Genomic DNA, 18311 nt, shown 5'->3' on the forward strand with positions numbered 1-18311 from the left:
CATTTTATTTTTATTTTTTAGATCGAAGGCAATTGTGTTTGAGTTGTGTTAATGGTAGTGCAGGATTCATTTCTCATAAGAAAATGGTGATCAGTTCATTCATGCATGTTATTAGGAGTAATGTCATTTTCGTTGTATGGCATTTATTATTATTATTGTTTTTAAGCTAAGGTTGGTAATTGTAGTATGCGGAGAGAATCTTTGCACCAACAATGCTATAAAAAGAATTAGAGTATTTTTTATATTTTTTTTAAAATATATTATATGTTTTTTAAAATTTCAATAATTAATTAAATTTAAAATAATTATTATTAAATTTTAATCAAATAATAATTTTAAAAATTACACCACATTTTAAACAATAGACCGATTACTCTTAATCCAACTTATATTAATGCATAATCAGTTGGGCACGTCAATCAACCAACTCCAAAAGAGTTAAATAGCTTCACGCCTTCACCCATGGCTGATTCTGCTCTTAATTAAGTCATGTCCATATAACTGTCTTCATGATTCTCAATATGAGGCCATACACATTATGAGAGTTGTGGGGTACTGTAGATAATATATATATATATATATATAGAAAATCTTCAATGAAAGGCATACAGTGACTTTGAGGGAAGTAATTCCATCCGTTTAGCATTCGTCCATTATTGCTAACGTGGCACCAAGCCACGTCAGCCCTCATTTAAAAAAAAAAATGAATTTGAAAACCAGAGTTGAAATCCAAAAAACCTAGCCATTTTCTTCCCCAAACATTTTGCCCCCAAATCTTTCCCTCCCTCAACTCCACCGTAAAATCAACCACGCGAGCCCGCCATCGTCGACCACCCACAAGCCCGCCTCCGGTACATCCAGTTCCATCTCCAGATCTCCAGCCAAAAGTCACTGTGGTTTCTCCATCTTGGTTTCAGCTCGACGAATCCGACGACCTAACCACCATACTGTCATGAGCAGCCTCAGCCGACCAGAGAAGCCATTGAAAGTTTGTGTGTGTGTGTGTCTGAGATTGATTTTCTATTTTGGTGTGTTAGTCTTTTGAAATGTGAATATTTGAGGTTTAGTTAAATCCTCTCTTCCTCACACTTTCTACCAGTCGTCTCAACCATTTTGTTTTAATTTTGCTTTATGAGATGGAGATTATGTGAATCTACTGAATTGGTTAAGCTAATCTATTATCTTTGGGTTTGATGGGTATTGTTTTTGTGAATGTGATTGGTTGAATATCTGATTGTTTGAATGCGATTGTCTTATATTGATGCAACTGGGTGTTTCTATTATGGGCATGAACTGGAAAAAGAATTAGAATACAGAAAGCCCATGTATACTATGTTCGTGGTGCAGTATGCTCAAGGGGTTTTAGGTTTCCTCTTCCTCTATTTTTTTCTATATAAATATATTTAAAAACAAAAGCAACGCAGGGAGCCATGCACGACCGAGGTTCCAAAGTTCCAGAGAATATACAAGGCAAAGAGGTGAAAGCTCGAACCTTTTTGGTGTTCCTCACCAACTGCACGAGGTAGACAATTTTGTGATCGGCTGGTTTTTGACCTTTGGTTCAACTACATGTAATCATTAGCTTGGCCTTGGTTAGGACCATATATATAAAACGGATTTCCCAACTTATGACCATGCAAGTAGGGAAAGCCATAAATATGAAAGAAACATTGTGTTTTCAATATAAACGTTGATAAAGAAAATTAATAATATTATTGATGGCAAAAACTAATTATTTTAATATAACTCATCCAAATTTATAGATGGTAAAACCCGGCTTAAAGCTACAAAAGGTGAAAATCTTCTAAGAATGAGAATAAAACGAAAGTCGGAATAATAAATTAATTATGAAAGTACTTGGTGCCATAGAAAATCTAAAGGTGAAAATTATTATGCAGGATATTTTTTAAATCACCTTCCGTCAATTTAGTCGAGAACCTTAGATATGGCTCAATAGACTTGTTGATAATGAAAGGTCGGACGGTACTTTTTCGCTCGCCTTCTATCCGGTGTTAAACCTTATTTTTTTGACCCATCCATCGGTGATTTATTGCTTGCTTCCAAATCAGAGGGTTATTTGTCCAACCTCTGCCAAGATGGTTGAATTGACTTGACAGAAAGGTTTAGGTAAGGGTTATTTTTTTGTGTATTAATCTATTTTTTTGATCTATGGAGGTCTTTTTCAATCTCATAATTCATGATGGTTGATTGTTTGCTACTAGATATTAATTCCATTATCATATTTGATGTGCTAATACAAAGCTTAATTATTGTTTAGGGAGACTTTGTTCTACATAGAATTTTGTTCTTATTTTCTTTTGTACTGCATGCGTCGAGCTATAGTATCTTTATATCGTTGAAGTTGTTCTTATACTCGATATATATGGCACACCAGCATCATATATAGTAAACTCAACGTGCCAACTTGGCTATTTATTTTCTTTTGAGACTAATGATCGGTGATACATCATGGCCGGCGCGGACGTGCATGTGAAGGATGATATATAAAGAATGATCAGAGAGAAAGTAAACGTTTAGTTTAGTCTATTTATTTTCTTCTAAGCCCTAGCCTCTTAATCTAACAATGAATAATTATGAGCAATTTGCTCTTAATAAGGACAAAATAAAATTTGGTAAACTCAACGTGCCAGCTGCTATTGGTTCCACTCAAGTGATCTTCTCCAAATTAGCTAGCTGTTTCGGTACGTAGCATGTGTTGCTTCCACCATGGCCGGACACTCTGAAGGATGTTATTTTAAGAATGAGATAGAAAACAGACGTTTAGTCTATTTCTGAGAAATAATTATGAGCAAGTTGCTCTTCATTAATTAATAACGACAGAGTCAAATTTTGGTACAACGCGCTCAAGTCTTTCTTTAAAGTAAGATCTTAGTAGGTGTTGTCAGTTGCATGTGTTACATTGCTTCCAGCCTTCCACCATGGCCGGACGTTCAAATTAGGATAAAGTAATATATATTCAGAAGCATTGGCGCCGTATGTGGACATATATATTAATTACATATACATGTTTGCTCGATCATATGACATGAGATACATCAAATGTTTATGTGATATTTCATTTTGTTTATTTCAAATAAAATATATGAGCTTATATATATATACACACACTAGAGAATTTTATGTCTTGAAGTTAGCACCAATTAACCCCCTCAAATTTCAAATATATATATAACACATTCTCTTTCACAACTAACTCCTAATTAATTGGTATATAAAATGATGTCGATCTTCTGACGAAATAACATGTATGTCATCTTTATTTTCAAGTTGGACGAAGGTTTTGTTTCGTCGCATGATTGTTGGCACTAGCTATATATACGTACGTACCTGGTCACATCGTTGTTCGATTCTCAACATGCATGCAATAATAGAGTTGATCAGTACTTGACCCGATCGAAGCGGTCGAAGCTATATATATTAACGAAATAATGAAACTAACAGAGACAAACTCACTTCTTGTAAGATGTTAAAAGACTTCAATCTAAAGCTAGAAGAGTCTATAAACTCAGCAATATTAATTATTGGGCACTGGTTTTGGGTAACAATAATATTGGGCACTGCTATAATAATTAGTACTCGACTGGAAAGCTGACCTTTGACGACGTCATGACTTGTATACTCATTTGGAGTCTGATTAATTAGATGCGTGATGGTTTAATTTTTTTAAGGATCTTAATTTTATTTCAAATGTTCGATAAAAAAGAGAGAAAAAATTAAATTAAAATTCTTAAAAAATTACAACACAAATACCATAATTTTTTTTTTTTTGCAAGAACTAAGCCAAATGAAATCGATTTGGCCCATGCATATATGATAGTTGGCAGTTGGCACCAGCATTTTCCTACGTTAATATTGTATGCGTTTTCAAAGGTAGGTAGGTAGAACGCGAACATCACTCACCCACTCCAAAACAAATCCAAATTAACTGCACCAATCGCGATGCAAATATTCGGATGGAAGGTCAGTTTTCGCTATCATCTTAACATATTGGATCTATCAAATGTATTACTCAAAGTTGACTTACTGTATTATGAGTTGACTTACTGTTTTATTTGGTCATTTTTTTTTCGATGAATTATTTGGTCACATTATATATATATATATAATGGGCGTTTAATATATATAATATAAATTTCTACGCTTTCCTGAGCTTTTTCGCGCATGCATGGCAGTTGGCACTACTTCCATTTCCATCAATAAAAAGGGGGCAGTAGCTCCAAACATCTACTGCAAAACGACCTCAACTCATGACTATGATAGTTTAGTTGACTATTTTCCTGGGAACAAATTAAGATTGAGGTGAGGATCCTTATATCCCTATCTATTTTCATGGCTAGCTAGCTAGCTGTAGAGTTTTTCTCTAAGCTCGTCACTGCATATTGCTGCTCAATCTAATTTCTATTATCATCTTGATCAATATTAATGTGCTAGTATGAAGCTCACTCATTTGTGCTTTGCAAAGAAACCCTATGGAGTTTTCTTTTGGGACAAATAAGAGCTATCATTTTGTTGTCTAAAGCTTGGATTTCTTGAGTGGAACTATACATTATTAATTTGACAAATATTCTTATAATTTCATTTAAATTTCTTTGATGGGTCTATATTAAATATTTTTTTTGCAGGATCCTCAAGGTAGTCTTGAAAACAACTAAATTTTAAGAGGGGTTGAACCGGCAAGCTGTTGCACTCTTAGCAGCTACCTGTATGTGAATTTAATGCTACCTATTTTTGCCTTAATTAATTTTGTTCCACTTGAAATACATACTTATACTGCTTTTTTTCTTAATTAACAAAGTCAAATTAATTTTTTTCTTTCAAAAGCAAAGGAAATAATAATGACCTACAGTACTGCGACACATTCTTCTCACACTCGTTACCATTAAGGGCAAAAGAGACCCTATGCCACGGGCTATTATGAATTTATAACAATTCTTTCGGCAGTACTTAGAGTTATGCGAATACTCTTTTTTGAATGAATGTTATGCTCATAAGTGCCTGGGTAATTTTTTTTCTCTCTCCTCTCTTTGAAAGGAATTGTGCCTAAAGAATCAAATCTATTTTGCTTTGCTTCTAACATTTTTTTTTTTAAAAAAAAAAAAAGTTTTTGTCACTCCAAAAGAAACTACTTAATTTAGGAGGCTGATCGAGAAGAAATTACAGATCCAACATATATATGGCTGTGAATGAAGGAGATAGCATTAGAATTGATATCGACCGCTTGGTGTCTTCAATAGAAGATATGGTGTCCCATGATTTGATTATGCCGGCTAAGTGTTGCATCTTCAAAACCCCTGCCATTCTCTACAGGCATAATGAAAAAGCTTTTATCCCCGATGCATTTTCTATTGGGCCTCTCCATCATGGCCGTCCAAACTTGAAAGCCACAGAAAATATTAAAGCCAAGTATTTGCAAGGCCTTATCTCTCGTTCATACTCTCCGCATACAATCCTAAGAACTCTCATCATTTCTATCACAGAGGTGGAAAAAGACGCTCGTGAGTGTTATGCTGAAGCAATCGATTACAACCCAGAAGAATTTGTGAAAATTTTGGTAATTGATGGTTGCTTTCTTATTGAGTTGTTCCGCAAGAAAGCTTATTTGGTGGCCAGAGAAGAAGATGACCCTATTTTCACCCAGTCATGTATGATACAATTTCTAAACCATGACTTGATATTGCTAGAAAACCAAGTACCTTGGATGGTACTTGAGATTTTGTTCAACTTGACAAAGCATTCCAACCGCGACTTCATCCCCCTAAGTCTACTTGCTGTGAATTTCTTGAGTATCACCCTTTTATCGTATGGAATGCAGCCCCAGCTAATGCAGACCAACATGAATATCCAAGGCATCGAGCATATTGTTGACTTGGACAGGAAGTTGTCAACTTTGTCAATTGAAGATAAAGAAGAAAGAATAGGGGGGTGGGAACTCCTGCCTTCTGCTACGAGCCTCGTGGAGGCTGGAATCAAATTCAAAAGGGGTACATCTTCTGAAAACATTTTGGACATCAAATTTATTGATGGCGTTCTGGAAATTCCTCCATTAGTAATTCACGATGTAACAGAAACCGCCTTTAGAAATCTCATCAGCTATGAACAATGTTATCCTAAATGTGAAGCTAAGATCACTTCCTATGCGGTACTCCTAGACAGCCTCATTAATACTGCTAAGGATATGGATATTCTGTGCGAGAATAAGATAATTGAAAACTGGTTGAATCCTGAGGACGCGGCTCAACTCTTCAACAAGCTTTACCTTGACACTTATGTGGACTATTGCTACACAGACCTTTGCAGGCAAGTAAATAGTTTTTGCCAACGCAGATGGCCTAGATGGCGTGGAGCGCTTGTGCGCAATTATTTCAACACTCCATGGGCTATTCTTTCCACATTGGCCGCTGTTATCCTTTTGATCCTCACCATGGTTCAAACTTGGTATAGCATAACAAGTTAGTATTACTTACAATTTACAACGTACCTCGTGAAACTTGTTATGTACGTAATTGGTCTGTTACACCGGCCGTATTTAGAATTTGCATGCATGCGCTAGACTAGGACTCCACCAAGACGTGTAATTGGTCTGTTTCGTTTCAGTTGCATTTCTAGCTATTTAGGTGATGATTGATTAATAAAAAATCGTGCAAAGTTTTATCCTTAACGCATTGTGTTTGACTGACGCATAGGATCGTCTAATATCCTACTATATTTTTAATTAATATCTTTTCAGCAAAATAGGCATGAAGAAAATGTTAAATATTTGCGTCACATTTCAGTTTTATATTAACGAGATGAATAGCTCAAACAGAATAAATAGTTAATAAGATATGTTCATTTGTGTTATAAGCTTCATATTGCTAAATGAAACTGAGTTTTATAAATAATTTTAAAGAAGCTCCAAATTGATTTATCTTTTTGGATTGATTGCACATATGTAACTAGTGTTTTTTCCTTGGTTTTTATATTTGGTTTGCTTCTTTCTCTATTGGGAAGAGAGTGACCCAATCAAGGACGGAACTAAGGGGCCGGCAGGGGCCATGGACCCTCTCAATTAATCCAAGAAAGAAAGAAAAAAATTAGTTAAAAAAAATTATCTTACTAATCCCTACCAATAAATTTTTTTAGCCCTTAGTCTCTGCCCATATATATATATATATATATATATATATATAAATAAAAGAACTTCTAACTTTTTCCCTATACACAATATGTTACGATTCTCATAACAAATGTATTAAAGATCATAGATAATTTGCCCATTACCCAGATCGAGCTAGGTTCAAATATGTCAGACTTCCTAGCTACTAGGTCGTGTAGAGTTAATTTGGAGTTACGAATGTCCATTCCAAGGCGAACCATGGAATGAATGGAGAAAAAATTCGTAGAAATAATGACGTCCAATTAATGCCACAAACAATTAATATATGGCCATTCCACACCAATCACCGCCACAAAAACAACTTAAAACAACCACAACTAAAACCTGTTGATTTTCTCCTTCTTTCAAACTTTGTACACCATAAAAAAAAGTTAATAAAAAAGTTAGTATAAGAAGAAACTTCACTTAACACTTATCTAAATTTTTATCATATTTATAATTATCTCTCTAAAGTTAAAAAACTTTCGAAGGTTGAAATAACTCTTATACTTATGTAATCTTTTTAAAATTATAAAATTACTCTTAAATTATAATTTTTTTATATATAAAAAAAAAATAGAAAGTACAAGAAAAAAAAAAAAGAAAAAAAAAAAAAAAGCTGAAACCGCCGTGGGTCAACAGACCCACAATGCACGGCCTTGGTCATGGGTCTGTTGACCCACAGCTGGCTGTGGGGTTATTGTTTCATAATTTTTTTTCTTACAAAATATGAGAGAATTTTGAAAATTTTACATCTTCTGTTAAAATTTATTGTTAAATCTTATGTTATGACAAAACTAATTTTAGGGACTACAAAAAAAGTAGAAAAAAAAAAAAACAGAATAAAAAATAATACAACCACACAAGACATCAAAATTTAAGTGATTCGACTTAATAAGCCTAAATCCAAGCGAATACAACCCGAAAGAAATTTACTATCAAAAGATGGAATACAAAGAGTAGTACTAGCTGAGAAAACCACTCAAACTCAGGCCCTAATACACTCAAATCTCACTCTCACACAAAAAAAAAAAATACAAAAAATAGAAACTCTCTTTCTCTCTAAGTGTCATACGGCACCTCAAACATGAGAAAACACAAGTGAAAATGTGTATTCTGTAACTCTAGTTTCTGTCTCTTTGCATCTCAAAATGACCGAATGTGTCTTCAATATATATAGGGAAAATTGCACCGTTGATCCCTGTGGTATGGCATAATTATTTTTTACTCCCTGTGGTTTAAAAAATTACTGGGAGATCCTTGTGGTAGGTAATAATTACAAATCGATCCCTGGCGTCAAATTCTGTTAAATTTTTTAACAGATTCCGTCAAATGCCACGTCAGCGACACGTGTCACCATCTTATGGAGACACGTGTCCATCTTAATAAAAAAATATAAATTTATTAAAAAATAAATAAAAATACTTATTTTTTAAAAAAAAAAAATTAAAAAAAAAAAAAAAAAAAAAAAAAAAAAAAAACTGAACACCAGCTTGGCCACCCATTTGGGGGTGGCCGCGCGCCACCCCCAGAGGCCGCAGGGGGTGGCCCGCGGCCACCCCCAGACAACTCCGGGTTGGCGCGCGGCCACCCCCAGGCCACTGGGGTGGCTGCGCGCCACCCCCGGATCTTCCAGGGGTGGCCCGAAGGCCACCCCCTGTGGCTTGGGGGTGGCCGTGCGCCACCCCCTGCGGCCTCTGGGGGTGGCGCGCGGCCACCCCCAGTGGCTGGGGGCGGCCAGGCCACCCCCAAATGGGTGGCCAAGCCGGTGTTCAGTTTTTTTTTTTTTTTTGAATTTTTTGAATTTTTTTTTTAAAAAAAAAAAATAAATAAGTATTTTTATTTATTTTTTAATAATTTTTTTTTATTAAGATGGACACGTGTCGCCATAAGATGGTGACACGTGTCGCTGACGTGGCATTTGACGGAATCTGTTAAAAAATTTAACAGAATTTGACGCCAGGGATCGATTTGTAATTATTACCTACCACAAGGATCTCCCAGTAATTTTTTAAACCACAGGGAGTAAAAAATAATTATGTCATACCACAGAGACCAACGGTACAATTTTCCCATATATATATATTGGCTAAGTCAGTTAAAATACTTCACCGTGAAGTAAAGTCAAAAAACTTCTCTATGAAGTAAACTGAGAGACAACGTGGCTAAGGGAAAAAGCACAAAACAGCTACCATGAATTAATGAGCCCACCACAAGACGTGTGAAATACAAGTCATTCTCGCGAGGAGTGCTACACATCCCAAATTTTTTTCCCAAAATTTGGTTCCCAAATGATGTGTCACAATTTCATGTGATTTATCATTTTGGGATTTGTGTCATCATCTCATGGGATGATGACACATCATTTGGGAACCACTTTTTGGGATAAAAAGTTGGGAACTAGAGCATTTCCCCATTCTCGCTACTTCCTAATACGCTTTTGGTAAGAGTAATGGTATATTTCACTTTTTATCTTATTAAGTATCCCATAATATTATGTGGTAGTCCCAATTAATTTTTAGATTTTATTTTTATTTTTATTTTTATTTTTTTAAACAATGAATAATCTGTTGGATCCGGATGGTTAACAATATATATATATATACTTTGGCTATTAAAACTTGCCACATAAGCTTTGTGGGGGCATTTGTGAGATCTTTGTGTGATATGTAGTATTACTCTTATTATTAATATAAAGAATAATAACTATTTTATTGGATTGATATGTGGCGATATTAATGCCACGCCTTCACCAATTCACCCATTGAGAAACTTAAATATAGGTTTGTATTTATGTTTTGAGTTGTCTATTAATGTATTTGTTTGGAGAACAAAAATACATTATTTCAAGACAAAGTAATTTGATGATGAAAATATTTCCTAGTTGTTTCTGATTTGTTGGGAAAGTGATATAAAGTCGCAAAATTATTCCGTAATCTTGAATATAATATTTTTCTTCTTTGTGAGGACCCATTCTTGAAAATGTGAGAATGAGTTTGAAATAAAGGAATGGTGACTCGAAACAGAAAACGAAAACACAAACAAACATATATAGCATAGTTCCGAGTCGCCTGCTAAACGTACATCACCTGAAAATGATTGCTGAATATTGGTTTCTCTAATTTGACGTCAATTTCAAGCACATTCATTCCACACAACTTTGGTCAAGCCTTATGTACTTTTTGGAATAAATACATGTGAAGTTAAAGAAAAAGGAAGGTCGGATGATATGTGTATAACTTTATGCTGTAAAAGCTAAAAAGGGTTGAAGGAAATTCTCCTTGCTGTCCAATGGTTGCAGATGATATAACTAGAAGAAAGGAATTGCCTATTAGGACTACCTCAATGGATTTGGATTCCCTACAATTGAAGATCTTCTGCAATTGTCTATTTCCTACAATCTGGTAAACAATTGTGAAAGACCTCCAATAAAACTCACCTGCTAATTAAGGGCCTCTCACAATTATATTGTAGAGAACTTCCTGTAGGAGTTTCTGATCCTTCTTCAGTGGCCTTTTGGATTGGAAAATTTATTGGTTTTTCATTCTAAATCCATGCACGAAGCAAAGAATAAAGTCTTATGGGAATTTGCCCTTTTGCTTTGGGTGCTTTGAGCACTATATAAACAGTGGCATTTGATACCCGAGTGGATGATAAGAAGAGTGAACTTCTCTAGGAAGTGTTGCGATCGATGCTCAGTAAGAGACTAAGAGGTATTCTTTCTTCTTTTTTATGTTTTTTTTTTTTAATGAAATAAGAGTTGCTCCTTAATTTTAGTGTCTAAAACTCGATTATAATTGGCGTTTAATTTGAACTTTTCTTGCAGGGTGTTGAAGCTAGGCCGGCTAGAACAGAAATTTTAAGAGGGGTGTCCTTTCTTTTGATCACTCCTGAAGAAAGAATTTTAAGAGGCAAAAAACAAAACAAAATATGGCTAGGAATGAAGGCTTGGCACCTTCGATAGAAAACATGATATCCGTTGAGTACTTATTCATGTCGCCCAAGTGTTGCATCTTCAAAACCCCTGTCATACTCTCCAGGCATAATGAAAAAGCTTATATCCCCAATGCATTTTCTATTGGCCCTTTCCACCATTGCAATCCAAACTTGAAAGCCACAGAAAAAATTAAAGCCAAGTATTTGCAAGGACTTATCTCTCGGTCTCCGTCTCCAGAGACAAAGCTAAGAGATCTCATCAATTCCATCAAGGCCATGGAGGGAGAGGCTCGTGAGTGTTATGCCGGACCAATTGATTGCAGCCCAGAACTTGTGGACATTTTGGTAATGGATGGTTGCTTCATCATTGAGTTGTTCCGCAAGAATGCTTACAAATGCCGTAGGGAATTAGATGACCCTGTTTTCACCATGGCTTGTATGCTCCAGTTTCTATACCATGACTTGATTTTGCTCGAAAATCAAGTGCCTTGGATGGTGCTTGAGGGTTTGTTTAACATGACCATCGACCCCATCAGAGAAAACAAGTCTCTAACGCAACTTGCCATAGAATTCTTTTCTAACATTTTCTCATCCACAGATCCCGGAATAGTTCCCCCTATCCAAGACATCAAGCATATTATCGACCTGCTCAGAAAATGGTTGGTTTTATCAACCCGAGAACAGGAAGAAAGCAGGGCAGGATGGCAGCTCATGCCTTGTGCAACAAGCCTCGTAGAGGCTGGAATCAAATTCAGAAGGGGTAAGTCGACCAGAAGCATCATGGACATCAAATTCATTGATGGTGTCTTGGAAATTCCTCCGTTACTGATTCAAGAGACAACAGAAACTGTGTTTCGAAATCTGATCAGCTTTGAGCAATGCTTCCCCAACTGTGAAGCTCGGTTCACTTCCTACGCCATACTCCTTGACAATCTTATCAACACTGTCAAGGACATGGACATACTCTGCGAGAATGAGATCATTGATAATTGGTTGAATCCAGAGGATGCAACCCAGTTCTTCAACAAGCTTTACCACAATGCTTATGTCAACGAGTACTATTACCTAAGACTTTGCTCGCAGGTGGATGAATTTCGCCAGCGTAGATGGCCTAGATGGCGTGCAGTGCTTGTGCGCAACTATTTCAACACTCCATGGGCCATTCTTTCCACATTGGTCGCTTTTATCCTAGTGGTCCTCACCTTCTTACAAACAATCTACAGCATGAAACAATCATCTTAAAATCATTTCAATTAACTTACCATATAATTGATCCCACCAATGTCAATTTTCAATGTTTTTAGGAAAAGAAGTAAGTGTTGTATTTTCTTTTTGTTTGAAATTTTTCAAAATTAATGTAAGTGTTTATATATTGGGAAGTTTTCATTTATGAAGGAGTTAATAAGCCTTAAAAAAAAGGAGAGGATTATATGGGAAAAAGTGGAAGAAAAAAAAAATGAAGTCATTCATAAATGAGAATAACTTCTATAAGGACTTGGCATAAATTAGATCATTTGTATTGTAAAAAAAAAAAAAGAAAAAAAAAATGACACAATTTAAACACAAAATACTTTTAAAATATACAAAAATAGTGTTTAATTTTACGTCACATTAAAATATTTTTTATAACCAAAAATAAAAACTACCCCAAAACATATTAACCAAACAGATCAATCCAATTACAAAGCTGGCCTAAGTGGCGCGCAATGCATGTGCGCGTGAAGAAGTAATGTTACAACATTATTTAAAGTGTTATATAATTTGTCCCTCCAATGTCTTTTCATAATTGACAATGAAAAAGACTTTTAATAATGTTATAACACTACTTCTTCACACGCACATGCAATGCGCGCCATTTAATTTTTTTCTTAATAGGGTTAATAGACACTGGTACATCAACCCGGCCAATGAAATGAGAGTATAATACTTATAACATTACTCTAAGGTAAATACGGCCTAGTAGCACTGGAAAAAAGAATCTTTAGTTAGGTCTAATTCAATTAGAATCCCTAATAGATTTTTTGCAATTGTTTATTTCTTACAATTGTGTTAAGCAATTATGAGTTCCAATAAAATTTACCTATTCAAGATCTCTTACGATTATAAGAAATTCTTTATAATCCGAGCATCCAATTGTAAGAGATCCTTGTCCTACTTCAATTGCCTTTACCCCTTTTGGATTTGACAATTTATTGGTTTTTCATTCTAGATCCACGGAGATGAGAATAATAATAATTTTTTATTTATTTTTTTTTTGGGAAAAACAGGCTTTTGTTTTGAATAATAAATCAGTTCAGACTGCGACTTTTGTTTTGAAAAACTAGGAAGCCAGCAGCACTTCTATTTCTAGGCCCCTTTGGCATTTCTTTCTTCCCATCCTTTCTCATTTTCTATCCGAAAAATCAAACTCATTTATCCACTTTATTAAACAACTTTTTTCACTTTTTACTCCAAAAAATTTAACTCTATTCATCATTATATCACATCAATAAATTTATGGGAAATTGCTTTTTTGTTTTCGATGATTTAAGCATAATATATATACCAGTTGGATTGCACGTGCAACGCACCATGCTTGGTTCCGGTGTTATGTATCAATATAATTGTTAACATTATGATTTATATATATTATATATATATTGTAGAATAGATTTAATATCTAGATTATTGAACAAGAACATATTGAAATTTTGAAACAAATAAGTAAAACTATAAAATTTAATAAATATGATATACCAAAAGAAAATGAGAGTTAATTTAGATAGCACACATATGTTGTTACTTCAAATCAAAGGTATTGGAAATCATATATGATATTCATATTCATTGTGTTTATGTCAACCAACTCATAGACACATAAAATTGTAATTCCAAATAAAAATTTCTTCACTAAAATGCATCATGAACTTTGAAAAGCTATGATGCTTACAATAAATAATGTTGCCATGAATAGCAAAAACTTTACAAGCATGCTCTATGATTCCACAACCTGGTTTGAATCTCACTGGAGCTACAACACCTTCACCAAGCAGTTACAAAAAAATCAAAAGGAAAAAAGAATTGAAATGCTTACAGTAAATTCTATATCAGCTTTCCCATTGTCTTCCATAATCGAACTTGGCGCAACCAGGGATCTGGGCAACATGGAAACCCCCGGTCATGCATGTAACTGGATACCTCTATGCAAGTCCTTAAACCAGAAAGTGAGTTCCTGGCTATGAGACAACAGCATAGCATGAATCCTACATTAAGCGCAAATGAAGAATTTCCACATTGCAAGAAAATTCAAATCCAATGTATTAAAGTCAGACATCTACAAGAGAAAAACAGTGCAAGCATATTACATTATATTTGTCTTTGATCTATTAAATGTCCTCCTTTCATGGCCAGTCAACCTTCATGGCCAGCCAATGGGTATTGATTTTTTTGTCTTTGTTTTTGTATTTTAAATGTTTTATCAGAGGATATAATTGAAAAAATAAATAAATAAATAAATAAATAAAAAAGAAAGAAGAGAAAAGTTATTAGATGAAACGGACGGGAATATCTGGCTCTGTTTAAACCTTTTTTTTTTCCTTTCAAATTCAAGCCATTTTTTTGTTTCTCATTGTCTGGCCATTATTTTTTTTTTTCTCTCTCAAAATTTTTTGTTCCCTCCACAGAAATGACAATCAACCAAGACCAACATACTTCGTAAATAAGAAATGCATAATAGAACCAACTGGTCAACCAAGTCTTATGTTTTGTGTAGTTGTTGTATAGGCAGGAGATAAAGTGGCACTTATCACACACCAAAATTATCCTATCAAGTTAATGTAAAACACTGACGTTCATTAACTTGTCATTACTTTTAGAAAATTAAAAAGGACACTTATTTCAGTAATGGACAGACATAAATAAACAAGCCATTCTAAGAAACTGGACATACCAATGAAAGTCTGACTTCATATTGATTAAAAAAAAATAAAATTGGAAACTGTTCACCTGTAGTTGGTCGGATCATCCATGCACAAGCAAAAGGTGAGACTTTCGTACAATTATTGTTGCAATTATCAATAGTAATTGGTCTGATAAAAATTCTCAAGCATCAAGAAAGGGTAATATACCCTTTTAGGTGGCTTGCGGACCAAATTGGTTTGCTAGTTTATGCTTGTAACCTGTTACACAGAGCAAAAGGTGAGCCTGGGGCCTGCCCTATGACAATAAACTACATAGAAAAGTATACTTGTAATAACATGCATTCATGTCGTAGTTATTGATTACTGTGAGATACCAAATTCTTACAGCGTCAAAGAAAATCACTTTCTAGCCAATCACTAAAATTTCAATACGTCTAGCAAGTCAACACATTTTCTTTGACAAGCTCTTTGAAAGATAAGTTGACTTAGAGATAACATAGATTGATACAATTACTGTACCTTATGCAAGTAACCTCCCTCCAGCTTCTGCCTCTTGGCAGCTTGACTTTCAACTCCAAAAGAAGTATGTAAGCTCCTCCCAATGTTTTGAACGACTTGCATTTCATATCTAACAAAGGGATGGTAGAACATTAAAAAGATGAATATAGCATATAAAGGGCCAGGAATTGATCTCCAATTATTTAAAAGTGATGCCTTGCAATCAAGGCATGGAATGTAGATATTAAGGGCACTAAACCGCATCCATACCAAAATACAAAGGACAATATTACTTACAAGTCTAGCCACGAACAATTTCTTGTATGGGTCTCCAGAAATATTTGGGTGTTCATTTGAATTATCTATGTCAAAGTACTTGTAAGAACAAATATACTGAACCCATTTGAACTCCAAAACCTTGAAGTAAAACAAAGTGGTGTGTCTTCACATTTATGTAGCTCCTCGCAGCCTTTGCTGCACCCTTCTCTAGTCTTAACGTGTGTACTCTAGCCCTTCTTTGTACCTGGATCCATTCAAATATATCAAAAATCAGATATGGTGCAAACACCATGTTATACTTGAGCAATTCCTAGTTGTAAGCTCTACTGGCTAAGTTAGTAGTTTACCTCTCAGGCTGAGGGTAATTTAGGTGCTTGGAATGGGTTAGTTTGTAACACCACCTTAGGCAATTGTTTTAATCACATGTAGGTACACAGACAACAAAATTAAATAAAATAAAAAGGAAGATTCAAACAACCATCAGAAGAACCTCTGCAGATGGGCTTTTCAATGTTCTGTCTTATATTCCCAAGATATGATGAAGAGAGAAAAAATACCCATCAAGTAACAAGTCAAAAGTTACTTAACAGTTATGTTATATCACTCACTTAGAGCTGAACCAAGTAGTTCAAATTTAGGGTCAGTTCAGTTGAGTTGTATCACTCATTTTGTAGTTAATGAACAGGAATTCTTCATCGGTATCACTTCCATGGACAGAAAAGAATCACACACATAATTCATGACCATTCAGTTAAATAAGTAGAAATAATTAGGCGTCATCCTTATTGTACTTCCTCTAAAGCTGTTAGAATGGAACGCCAAGAAGAAACTAATATATGCCATATACAAATGTTTTCAAGGAAAAACATTAGTGATCTGGCCATCCATTCAGCAAATTGTGACAACAGAGCCAAATGATTATCTGATGTAAAGCATTGGAGCATAGATCAACCCCCTGCAGAAATGTAACATCTTACAGGAGTTTCAGCGTCTTGGACAGGCGGAGCATATTCAGGATCTACAGGCTCAGCAAACCTACTCACAAATTACGCCATCCCTTCATAATAATAATGAGAAAGATCATATTATATTTATCCAAATCAGTATCAAATCGAAAACCATTCAAACACGCTCTAGACAGCAACTTTAAACCTGTTAATGACAGGCATTTTCTCTTCTCTGGAGGCGGTTTAAACTCCAAAGGCGGTCGAGGCTCAAAAAGCTTCAACAGGTTGGATGTTAGACCAGTGGGATGACTCTGCCCAATCTGCATTACGAGCAAAAGCCAATAATCAAGACCACCATATAACTACACCATGATGTTTTTATAAGCCCAGCTGAACTGTTGCAATGATTGCGATTAAAAAATTGTTCCAATACTAAATTCCTTAAAGCAAAATTAGCAAATTTGAAATTCAGATACGAACACTAATTTCTATTTCCTCTACTTAAGATGTGTTGCAGCAAAAACTGAGATGTATAATCAATCATTTGAACCAATTCCACCAAATATAAAGTACTAAGAATCAAACAAAATCTAACTAAACTTAACAAATTTGTACCATCAAAATATAGATCAACCTTTTTTCCGAGTTAGACCTAGGGTTGAAGAGATTTTGCAAAAAACCCAAACTACGACCAAACGATGAAACCCAGATAATTTCACAAACAAAGACGAGGAGTCGAATATTTACAAATAGCCCTACAAGTTACAACAGACTTATCACACTAATTTTTTAATGAATGTGTTCTAGTTTCTCATAATATTTTCCTAACAACGCCAAAAAAAATTAAAAAATTAAAAAATTAAAAAATTAAAAAATTAAAAAATTAAAAAAAAAATATAAACGGACATGAATTTGAGCAACAAAACAGTAGAAACCAAATCAAAATCTCAAACCAATGCTGAAGAGTATCTATGCAAATACCGAGCGAGTCTCGTAGATTCTGAATTTCTGCAAGTAGGAAGAGTTCGGGTCGGGTTCCTCATCAGTCCTCCAAATCTTGAGTTCTTTCTCTAACGCCATGATCTGGTATTATTCTGAAACGCAAACGAAAAGCCAAGAAATAACCCAAATCGAAGAGAAAAATATACCTTGTTCGTTAAGAACAACAGCTTCTCTCTTCAGCGATAGCGGGAGGGGAACTGATTTTTAGCCCTTTATCCTCTCCCTCTTGGATCTCTGTCTCGCTCAACCAAAGACACCGAATTTTTTGGCCGAAAATCCGCAGTTATCTGATATAGTTGTTAGAACGTATCGTCCTTTCTGCATTTCTCTCAATATTTGCTGGATTTCCGCAGTAAAAACACATTTTTTGATGCGTTTGGTAGAAAGAGGTATGGTTGGTGTCCTACGGTACGGATGTTCTTTTTTCTTCTTCGTTCTATCGAGAAAGAACAATCGCGAATAAAAAAATTTTAAAAAAAAAAAAAACGAAAAAAGAAAAAACGAAATTACCGCAAAAGATCTGATTCATGTGAAAGCCAACAAGGGCAAAACAGTAAACTCAATAGGTACCCAAAAAAAGTTAAAAGACAAAAA

At 34.9% G+C, this 18311-nt stretch overlaps 2 protein-coding genes and 1 long non-coding RNA gene across 6 annotated transcripts; 2 read left to right on the forward strand and 1 right to left on the reverse strand.

Annotated features, from left to right (window-relative positions):
* Positions 1–4186: 4186 nt before the first annotated feature.
* LOC133860974 (UPF0481 protein At3g47200-like) lies at positions 4187–6679 on the forward strand. Of its 2 annotated transcripts, none has more exons than XM_062296659.1 (3): positions 4187–4320; positions 4644–4723; positions 5123–6679. In XM_062296659.1, exon 3 carries the CDS (start codon positions 5195–5197, stop codon positions 6473–6475), a length of 1281 nt encoding a protein of 426 aa, XP_062152643.1. In that variant the 5' UTR covers positions 4187–4320; positions 4644–4723; positions 5123–5194; the 3' UTR covers positions 6476–6679. The 2 variants fall into 2 exon arrangements, with proteins under 2 accessions (XP_062152643.1, XP_062152644.1); XM_062296660.1 differs by having other exon boundaries at positions 5182–6679.
* Positions 6680–10760: 4081 nt separating this feature from the next.
* Positions 10761–12478, forward strand: LOC133861267 (UPF0481 protein At3g47200-like). Its single transcript, XM_062297012.1, has 2 exons — positions 10761–10869; positions 10983–12478. Exon 2 carries the CDS (start codon positions 11087–11089, stop codon positions 12332–12334), a length of 1248 nt encoding a protein of 415 aa, XP_062152996.1. The 5' UTR covers positions 10761–10869; positions 10983–11086; the 3' UTR covers positions 12335–12478.
* A 1476-nt stretch (positions 12479–13954) lies between these two features.
* Positions 13955–18162, reverse strand: LOC133860004 (uncharacterized). 3 transcript variants are annotated; one of them, XR_009898842.1, is made up of 7 exons: positions 17697–18162; positions 16921–17035; positions 16746–16825; positions 15787–16012; positions 15511–15619; positions 15199–15249; positions 13955–14334 (listed from the first exon to the last, which is right to left on the reverse strand). It is a non-coding gene; the product is annotated as an uncharacterized LOC133860004 (long non-coding RNA). The 3 variants fall into 3 exon arrangements; XR_009898843.1 differs by having other exon boundaries at positions 13955–14226; positions 15077–15249; XR_009898841.1 differs by having other exon boundaries at positions 13955–15249.
* Between the last annotated feature and the right edge of the window lie 149 nt (positions 18163–18311).

This window comes from Alnus glutinosa, chromosome 2 (assembly GCF_958979055.1).
Source record: "Alnus glutinosa chromosome 2, dhAlnGlut1.1, whole genome shotgun sequence".
In the NCBI taxonomy this organism is placed as follows: Eukaryota; Viridiplantae; Streptophyta; class Magnoliopsida; order Fagales; family Betulaceae; genus Alnus; species Alnus glutinosa.

Coding starts and splice junctions, on each gene's coding strand:
- LOC133860974 (XM_062296659.1), top strand. CDS start 5,195: ATGGCTGTGAATGAAGGAGATAGCATTAGAATTGATATCGACCGCTTG.
- LOC133861267 (XM_062297012.1), top strand. CDS start 11,087: ATGGCTAGGAATGAAGGCTTGGCACCTTCGATAGAAAACATGATATCC.